We start from the raw sequence: 10,187 nt of genomic DNA on the forward strand, positions 1-10,187 counted from the left end.
CTATCCTGGCTGCTCTGGGAATGCTACTTGGAGAACCATGGAGCTCAGATCTGACTTATTGTCCTCAGTGGGTACTTAGGCCTTGCTCAGGCTTCATTTCTAAGGCATCAGGATAAAACTTCCCATTCAGGAAGGAAAAGTAACATGAAATGCAGTGGAGGCTAGTGTTTGAAAAAGTACATTCTTCTTTTTCAGGGTGGTTTGGTATTCGCAAGGATTTCTGTCAGTTTCTGCTTGAACTCTTCCCATTTTTGAGAGAATATGGAAACATTTCCTATGACCTCCATCATGAAGACAACGAAGAAACCGAAGAAACCCCTGTCCCAGAACCTCCTAAAATTGCTCCTCTGTTTCGAAAGAAGACCAGGGTAGTTATCACCCAAAGCCCTGGGAAGTATGTCCTCCCACCTCCCAAATTAAACATCGAAATGCCAGATTAGACAGCACTTCCTGGGGCAGAACGCAAGTGCACTGGGACGCACGTGCTGCCGTACCTTCCTCTGCCTCTTTGTTCACTCCCCCAGAACTGGAACTGGAGCTGGGTCTCCGGGTACTTCCATCTCATGCCTTGTTTGCACTCAATGCCTACCAGTGACTCACTACAACAGGACACACAGGTGGCAGGTGACAGGAACACATGGTGTGGTGTAGAGTGTGTCAGCGGATGTGGATGCAATGGAGGGAGCGTGTGGTATGTAAAGAGGGGGAAAAGAAGCGAGCAGGCTCAGACCCATCAGGGATGGCTGATTAGTTCAGAGGAGAAATGTCTACAGAGCTGGTTTTCAAAGTGCTAAAATTCCTATCAAAAGTGTTACCTGAAAATGTAATTTTAAATTGGGCCAGCCTCATCGCATAGCTCACATTCTCCTGTTGTGGCGTGCTCGGTAGGGACTGTGACTACGCCTCTCGCAGCACGTGGATATCCACTCCGTTATCACAGTTCATGTTCCTGCTGTGGAAGTACTTCCTCTTTGGGCATGCTGACAGCAGTTTTTAATTGCCTCATTGGGGAGCTCTTTCTAATGGAGTAACTCCGTGCCTGTATAGTATTTATACAAATATTTTAGCATTGTAATATACCGTGTTAAATCCTAGTTCTGTACAGTATATTCTGTTAAAGTATTTTTTTACAAGCTTGTACTGGAGACATATGTGTTCTGTTGCAGAAGTAGAACTCGGTGGCACACCTGTCCTGCCCATTGCAGTGCCACCCCTTAATGGGACATTGCTATTTCCCCATGAATTTCTCCACATCCATAGTAGCTGCTACTGCCAGAACAGCCACAATAAGCAAGAAATGGTCTGTGTTTTTCTAACATTCTGGGACTATTGACATGCCAGAAAACTATAAAGCATGACCTGAAACTGGAACAATGGAGGAAGTTGCTGAGACTAGAAACAGCCAATGGAATTATGTATATGTGAAGATCTGAGGGTTTTTGTCTGCTCCCAACAAGCATGTTCTGGCTGGGCCCATGTTTTTACCTAGGAATGCAGTTGCTCCAAGAGCTGCTGGTGTAACCATAAGTCAAAGGGAAAGAAAGCAGATCCAACAAGATAACAGCCTTCTACGTGGAAACAAGTAGGCCATTTGTAAAAAGGTGGGGGGGAAGGAGTGCTGACATTCTTACCAGGAAGAGTGGAGGGTTTTAAGGCAGGCAATTGCTAACTTGTCTGAACCAGACTCCGCTGACGTCCAACACGTACATGACAGCAGCCTGGCCCTGGCCCCCAGCAAGCCTGTTCTGTCTGGGAGAAGGGAGACATTTGGAATGCTGTAGGCTTTCCTGCCTGTTGTGTAACAAATGTAGCTCAATCCACAGTTTTTGCTCCCTTTAGTTGTTCAATAAACTGGCTCCTCATTTTCCATGCGTACTGTGTGGGTCTTGCTTTAGATATGGTCTAATACACTGCAGTTCTCAGCCCTAGGAAAGGAAACCACTAGCTGCCATAGGTGGCCAAGGCATGTGGGGTGAACATTCCTAATGAGTCTTCAGGCACAGCCTGAATGAGCAGTATGCAGAGGGAAAGAGGGGTGTCATGGAGATTCTACCATTGGTTGGGAAACATAGTGCTATAGTTGTCACAGCTTACGGGCCTTACAAGAGTGTTCTCGGGTTCCAAGATGGTCTCAAGCCAAAATCGGCTTTTCAGTAGTCCCGAGGCATTACCTGGTCACAGCAGAGGCTAAAAATTGCTTATGATGAAATGAAATATTCTGTCCAGCTCACCCTAGGTGCCCGTACAGTCTAATGGGCACTTAACTCAGATGGTGTTTCAGCCCATTCTTTGCAGCAATGATGAGGAAGCCCACAACATGCTGGTGATGGATGATTTCCTGCAGGAGCCAAAGGCCACAGATGGATCATGTCTGACGCTCACTGCATTTCACACTTGCTGTTGGACAAAACACACTTTTTGGTTACCATAGTAGCTATGACTCCAGTTTCAGGGCCCATGTTACCTGCTGTACCTCCCATTGTAACCTCAGGACCCCACGAAGCTACTACTATTATTCCCATGAGGATATGGAGCCTCAGAGAAGTGTAGACATCCAGAGTCACGCAACTAGGAAATGACAGAGCTGAGATGCCGGTGTCAGTGGTCTGCGTGTAGGGCCCTGCGTCTATGCACTGGACCAGAGTGCCTGGGTACTGGGCAGATAACCACTCAAGTGTAGGGGTATTTCTGCTTCATGGAAATCTCTGGGAAATCATTGAGCTTTGTGCTTGGATTGATGGGGGCTTTGGGGGAGGTGGCCCTGCATGTGAGGAGAATGTACTCTAGAGGCTGCTCTGCTCAGCCACCTCTTACTAATCTCCAACCTCACACCTCAAAGAAAGATTGCCCAGCTCAAGCCCTGGACACACAGCAGGATAGAGGGCCCTGTTGACATCACCTAAGGGAAGAAAGCCATGTGTGAAGGCCAATGGCTAATGCCCTCTCATGTCTTGCCCAGGAAGACATAGGATGTATAACTGCTGAGGTGGGGTGAGACACGTGCAGGCTAAGCTGTGGCAGAAAGGAAGACACCTTCTCCCTTTATCAGTCTGTGATGCAGCTGTGGGACACTTAGTTAACTCATTGGCCTAAGCGGCAATGTCACTCACCTTCTGGTGACCCAGGGCATGGGCATATTAGGAGAATCTCTGTGTAGGACCTGGCTGCCATGGCTATCACGATGGTAGGTCAGTGTGGCTGTGCCCATGGCCATGCACACCCGTCTTGGACTTTGCTCAATGCTTAAAAGCATCAATATGGCTCAGGTCCCTCAAGCCCAATGGCCCCAGAGAATGGGCTCTGACCTTGTCAATTCACACATCTTCTGGCTCCAGGAGCTCGAGGCCAAGGAGTCAGTTAACGGTTTGCACCACCTGTTGGGCTGTTACTTTAAACCCACATACTGGTGTCTTCTTTCCCAGTGAAATATCTGTGTGTGGTCCAGAATGCTGACAAGCAGATGGGTTATGTGTGTGGCTTGGTCTTTTATAAGGTCACTTGCTAGCTGTCTTATGATGTTACCCACAGCAACCTGCGCCCCTTTGTAATGTCCCGAGCTGCACTATTGTCATGAGTTCTGCTGGCCACACCACTCTCTCATGTTTACATGAGGGATGGACACGCCAGCACTTAGTATGTCTGCAAATGAGAAAAGTCATCAGACAGGCCAGGGGCCTAGATTCGGGATGGTGCCTTTTCCTCCAGAAACATGGGTTCTCGAGATTGGCTCAGAAAGCTATGCTCTTCCAGTGGCCCCGTCACTCCCCCTGGCCCAGTCAGTGTCAGCTGGGTGCCCTGAACTTCAGGCTGCTTCCTAAAGAAACTGCTTTCCAAGTGGTGATCGAAGAGCGTTTGTCCAAAAGGCCACGTGCAGTCCGTGACACCCTGTGAGTGGGAGAAAGCGACCACCTCTCTCTCCCCTTCCTGAAGAAGCTGTAGAAAATCATCAACAGCAATCAGTTTGCATCAATTTGGTGGGAAGCTGGTGGGCCTTGCATAGGTATCAATGAGACTGTTTCAAAAGATTTGGAGAGGGATGGCCCAAAAAAAGTGTTTGAAACATACACATGGCAGCTTTACCTCTATGAATTCTGCAAAGTGTACCAGGACTTTCAGCCATCCATTTCCATTATCACCTTTTTCACTGAAGACAGACCCATCTGAGTCCTAAGCAAGGTAACAGGACAAATCTCTTCAAGGACTGAGTTGCTGGACTCTGGTGTGGGTATCAGGTCTAGAGGAATCCCCAGGACGTCCTATTGGGAATTGGGTGCCTGTTATCCCCTTTGTGGTGGTGGTGGTGATAGTGACTAAGCGTGGAGACGGGCAACATTCCCAGAACTGTGCTAACTGTATTGGGAGAGATTTATTAGAGATGACAATGACCAAATGATGACTAGCATTAACATATCTGTATGGTATATTTGAAAGTTGTTTACTGAGTAGATCCTAAGAGTTCTAATATCAAGAAATGTTTTTCTTGTTTTTTTTTGTATCTATGAGATGATGGAGGTTCACAAAACATACTGTGCTAATCATTTCACAATACTTGAAAGTCAAGTCATTATGCTGTATACCTTAAACATATACAGTGTGTATGTTAATACAACTGAGGGTGGGAGTGAAAAGATGATGTTATTGAAACACTGTACCACAAATGTCAGGAAGGGGGGTATTTGCATACCCATGAGTCCATTACTCTGAACGGTATCTTAGGTGTGCGCTTGGCATTTCATGTGAAAGAGCAATGTCCCCTGGCTTGTTCTGGAGAAGCTAGCCCCAAAGCACTTTGCAAAGCCTGTGGAAGTTTGAAGAAATGAGCTGGAGGGCTAGCAGGCTTCCCAAGGTTAGTGAGTCTCTGGAGGCCAACAGCCAGTGACTCCTAGCTGACACTTCCTTATAAAGCCTTGTACTCTCCTTCTCCCCACATCTGCAAACCCCGTGTCCCCTATTATTGGACCTGTGCATTTCCTAACTGGCCATTTTTCCTCATTTTCCAAGGGTGAAATGTGAGTCATGTTAGGGAGTCTTGAGAATATAAAAGTTCAGTGTGCCGCTTCTCACTAGACCCTGACTGTCTTCCTCCAGGGAGGTGTCCAGGACTTCTGGATTGGATCTCACAGGGGCCTAGGGGGCTGTCGATACTCATGATCAACAGGCCGTGACCTGACTTCATTTCTCTTTATATTTTGAACCTCAGTGAAGTTCCACTGCAGTCACTTGTTTGAGAGACTGTCCTCATCTTGTGAGGATGAAGAGGGGAGTGAGCATTAAACTTGCATTCAGGCAAATGGAGAACAAAATAAAAGCCCTGAGAAATCACCCAGTACCTACAGCTGCCACCAAGTAACAAGATTACTTTCTAGGCTCTGATGAGGACAACCAGGAGGCACAGAATGACCGAGAACTTGAAAACTCTACCTCCCTGGTCAGGGGTGACTGTACCTCAAGCCATCCCTGGGGTGGCAGCTCAGCCACCATCCCGACAGATGCTGATGCTCCAGTATATGAGACAGCCAAGGTCCATGCTGACGGCCCCCAGCCTCCAGACACGGGGTGGCTGTCATCATGCCTGGGGAGTCCCCCTTGTTCGTATTACATCGCCTCCAGGTCAGATAAATTGTTTCTGGCCTGACGTGGGCATTGTTGCCATCCTTCCAAGATGCCTCGGTGTGCCAAACACAGCTTCCTGTGTGATATAAAACACCCTCTATAACACATTCGCAGCGGGAAAGATAAACCGCAGCAGTCAGTGTACACCGGGATCGGAATGCGTACACTGCTTCAGCATCTTCACCCTCTGGGGAAGGTACGTCTCAGACACGCAGCGGCACTGGCCATGCCGTCTCAGCACTCAATTTGGGCATGCATTTAGCACACAGGTCACGTCCCGTATACACGCGCCACCTCTCCGAACTTGAACTATTACTGTGCCCATGTTGCAGGTTAAGCAATCGAGGCGTGGAGAGTTCACATGATTTGCTCGGCTTTGGAGCAGCGGAACTCTCCGGCAAACGGAGCTGCATGTGGTGCAGCGCTCTGGCCCTGCAGCGCTCTGGGCATCTCCCCCACAATCAAGGGGGTTCCGGCTGCCTTCCTGGGTGACCTAATGCCTGATGCCTCAGGCCCCATGATTCACAGACGGCAGGAAGCCACGCGGCAAGGTCAGAGAGTGTCTGACACTCGGCCCGAGCCTACCAAGTGGCCTCTGAAAGTGCCGTCAGGTCCCCTTCTGTCCTGAGCTGAAGACCATGTCCCTGGAGAAGAAGACGTGTTTCGACAGGACTGTGTGAGGGTAGAGAGGTTTCCACTAAGATGTGGCTGATGGAGGTGTGGATCTCAGAAGGCTGCTCTAGTTTCTGGCATGGGCCTAATGTTCCCATTTACCTCTCCAGTCTGGTCCCTTCCCCGCCAGCTGGTTGGATGGCCCGACGCTGTCCTGTGGCTCAAGCTGCTAGGCAGGCAGAACGTCAGGCACAGGCCCGCCAGCAGTTCACAGCACAGTGCCTCCGGGCCGGTGACTCTCATGCGTCCACACTGGGTGAGGGTCTGTGGGGCCCTTTTGGACAGAACGTCTGTCTCCGTGCAGGGCAAACATGGCTTTGCCTCTGATTCTGCCTTGTGGACATTCCTTGGCATCGCACCCTGCATCCTGCCACCAGCCCAGCCCGATTCCTGTGCCCACCCACAGCTCGGGGACCAAGGACGGGGGAGATCCGGGACCGATGACTTGCTCCCAGACGTCCCAGGACAGCTGCCACGGGTATTTCCCACATAGGAGGGCAAGCGACAATCAGGCAGAAGATCAGCTCCTTGCCAAGGAGGCTGGAGCTCCGGGCAAGCTCTTAACCCCGCCGTGCAATGGGGGCTATTCTCGGGACTATGGCCATGCCTGAGTCTCAAAGCACCAGCGACCCAGGGACTCATGCCCTCAAGGACAGGGACCCTGATTTCTCAGGAAATCCGTGCAGGCGATGGGGATAAAACACCTTGTTCTCGGTGTTCAAACGTGCTGGGAGGAAACTGCAGGATGCTAGCTCCCTGGTACAGGTGGACATTTCTCCATGATCCAAAGGCACTTCTCCGAACGATTCCATTTCAGACACTCCTCTCAAACCCAAGACACACCATCTGTCTAGACTGGCAGATGCCACCTACCAGTTTCCCTATAAACAGACCCCAAATGCCTTGGCTCGGCCCATTTACACTGGACTGCTCGCCCCTGGAGGCCTACCTCATCTCCCCTTCTTTGACTTGTTCTAGAGGACTTAGGGGACACCTCAGCACCTTCCTTATATGACTGCGGGCCCTACACAATCGCTCTGTGTGTGGATCTCTCCTGCTTATCCTAGTCTCCCCACCACCAGCACAGGGCCTTCCAGAGGACAGGGGCTCAGTGAAAGTCTGGGGAATAAATGAACCTCTGAGCCCGCGTCTTCTCTATTCCCATGAAATGCCTCCCACTTTCTGGAACGAACCAAGCAAATCCAGCTACATACAATTGTTTCACAGAATGACGGACGAGAAAAGAGAAGATGCAGGAATTAACAAGGTTTTACTTTTTATTTCCGTACTTCCTGACCACCTTGGATTTACTGGTGAGTTCTTTCAAATTTCTATGGAAATCGTGTTCCAATGTCATGTGATCTAGTTCAGGATCAGAAACTAGGATGGAAGGTGTCCCAAACTGTGTTACATAGTGGCAAAACTCTCACTCTTGGACAGGTTAGTGAAAATACATGTATGGTCAACGTCACGCACAAACTTAGATTCAGAAACTGTTTACAACAACTATTAGAAAGACCAACATTTGAAAAATTGATAAAGAAAACAAAGTTCAATTTCTAAATCATCACAGGACCCCAAAGATCCTACAATACCCCCCACCCCTCACCACTGGCCCTGGGACCAAACCTGAATAATGCCTGCTGCAAGTGTGGCTCAGGACATCTCTTCCTCATCATTCTCCACCCCTTTGGATAGATTTAGGAAGAAACTGAGATCCTTGCTATTTATCCTGAGCAAATAATCCAGGAAATTGAACTTGGTGGTTACAGCATGGGCCCTGGGACCCCACAGGAACTCATAGCGAGCAGGATCGCTGTTGGCAACCTGCCTGTACTCCACATACTGTTCCTGCACCCAAACACTAGTGATGAGCTCCCTGGGCTCCCCATAGATGCAATGCTCCCTCCCATCGTGCACCCCCATGCCATTCAGGGCTTTCCAGACTTCCTCCTCAGGGGCACAGTCGCCCTCCACGAGAATCACACACAGGAGCATGACCAGGAGGCCGGTGTTGGGCAAAACGGGCCCTTCGCCCACCATCGCATCATAGGTGAAGCCCCCAGTGGTGACCAGGAAATAAACGCCGTCGCTGGGGTCCACTTCCTTCACCTCAATGCCAAAGAGCAGACTCAGGCACTGTGAGGCTCGGCCGAAGATCTCAGGGAAGTGGTCCTGGTGCTCCTTGATGACGCGACTCAGCATTTCTGACTTGGTGGTCGGCTCCCTTGCACGATACTTCAGCAGCAGGAACCTCACCAGGTCGAACACCTTGCAACGCAGTGCCTCTCTAAGAAAGGACTCAGCGTTTCCCGGGTTCTGCCCGGTGCTTGGCCCCTCCCCAACTTGATTGCTGGAATTCTCTTCCTCGGATGGGCTCATTGGAGCGGCCTCCATGGCAGCTGGCAAGGGACCGGCACCCTGTGGGCTATGGGGGGGACTAGGTGTCATAGCATCAGGCACCTCATCTGGGCTATCAGGAAACAACACAGAGGGGGTGGAAGATACGGAGGAAGAGGGGGACACGGTATTATTCTCCTCTTCGGACACTAATAGCAGCTCCTCGAACAGGTTTTGGTTCTCTATTGGAACCAGACGATCTTCCCCATGCTTGGAGAGCTCATTCATCTGACTGAGAGGCATGGTGACTGTTGATGAGACAGCGACAGAGGAGTGTGGGCGGACGGTGGTCGGTGGGGACCCACGCCTGGGGGAGAAACAGAGTGTGAGCGACCTCACCTGAGAAATGCACCTCAGGCGGCTCTGAGGAAGCCGACTTACAGGTCTCCTCTTTAGGGTGCTCTCGGGCCTCACAGCACTCTCCTGTTTGGGCGTCCCGTCCGCTAAGAACCTGAAGCAACAGGTGAGACGGCTCCTCAGGGTGCAGCTGGCACAGTCCTTGCTCGTGGGCTGACAGTATGGTGGGTAGATTTGGAGACCGTGGGGTCTCCTTTCCTGGGCTGTGGGGGACCCACTGGGTACACATTCAGGGTGGGCACCTCACCTTACTTCCTGGCACGGCCTGGCCTGCCTCTGCTCTGCGACACGAGGACACGGACCTCCGACCAAGGCCTGCACCTACTGGATCCAGCAGCCCCTGCAAGACAAAACCAAGGGGGACGTTAACGTGCAGATGTCCAGCAAAGCCTGGGGCCCCAGTGCTGTCAGGAGAGGGTTCCAGACTCTGGGAGATACCCTCTCTTCCGGGAAGGCGGTCCTCTCCTTGCTCGTTCAGGGTGCCCATGTTTCCCCCACCAGGGCCTGGCCTCCTGCCCCTGCTGGCCTGAGGCAAAATACTGAGAACTGGTACACGCATCTCTGAGACGGAACGGAAGGAAGTGCGGGACCTCACATCTGACGGCACGTGCCCAGAGCCTCCCAGGGGGCAATCAGGGGTCAGTGAAATGTTAGATCCACTCATCCTGGGACACGGTCCCATCGTATGTCTCCTTGCAGGTCCTAGACAACACCTTCCTTTACTGAGCCCACTCTACTTAAAACAAGGCCTCCTCTCCATTAGACACCGGAAGATGAAGTGATCGGAGCCGATCCAAACACTCTTCCCAGTTTCCCCACAGCTCACAGAGCAGACAAGCCAGGCCTGGGCTCCCAAGTGTTCTGATTCCCCTTAGTCCTCACCTTGATTCCTGTCACGGCCTGAGATCCCACCCATGCTGACCTGAGTCCACGCCTCAGACCAGGGCCCTCCCCTCTCTGAGACCACTGATCTGGGACTGAGGAAGTATTCGGCTTGACAGCACTTCCCAGGGTTTCCAGGGCTGAGGGTCAGAGCAAGGCAGATTTCTCTAGGGCTCCCTCTTTGTTCTGGGGTGAACTCACTCGTCCCTCAAGGTCATCACCTTGATTCTTAGCAGGATCTGGTCCTCCTCTCTCTGTAGAAC

At 51.0% G+C, this 10,187-nt stretch overlaps 2 protein-coding genes across 2 annotated transcripts in view; one reads left to right on the top strand and one right to left on the bottom strand.

Annotated features, from left to right (window-relative positions):
• TMEM185A (transmembrane protein 185A) overlaps positions 1–1,869 on the top strand; it is a 34,635-nt gene extending 32,766 nt beyond the window's left edge. Inside the window, exon 7 of the mRNA XM_039850917.1 lies at positions 196–1,869. Coding sequence (XP_039706851.1) covers positions 196–440 — 245 coding nt within the window. The 3' untranslated portion in view covers positions 441–1,869. The remainder of the gene's footprint in view (positions 1–195) is intronic.
• Positions 1,870–7,710: 5,841 nt separating this feature from the next.
• LOC120593211 (melanoma-associated antigen 10-like) lies at positions 7,711–8,682 on the bottom strand. Its single transcript, XM_039850919.1, has one exon. It carries the CDS (start codon positions 8,680–8,682, stop codon positions 7,942–7,944), a length of 741 nt encoding a protein of 246 aa, XP_039706853.1. The 3' UTR covers positions 7,711–7,941.
• Positions 8,683–10,187: the final 1,505 nt, after the last annotated feature.

The sequence above is a fragment of the Pteropus medius genome, unplaced genomic scaffold (assembly GCF_902729225.1).
Source record: "Pteropus medius unplaced genomic scaffold, Ma_sr-lr_union100, whole genome shotgun sequence".
NCBI lineage: Eukaryota > Metazoa > Chordata > Mammalia > Chiroptera > Pteropodidae > Pteropus > Pteropus medius.

What these genes read in the sequence shown, in the direction of transcription:
- LOC120593211 (XM_039850919.1), bottom strand. Translation starts at nt 8,682, where the DNA reads ATGGAGGCCGCTCCAATGAGCCCATCCGAGGAAGAGAATTCCAGCAAT.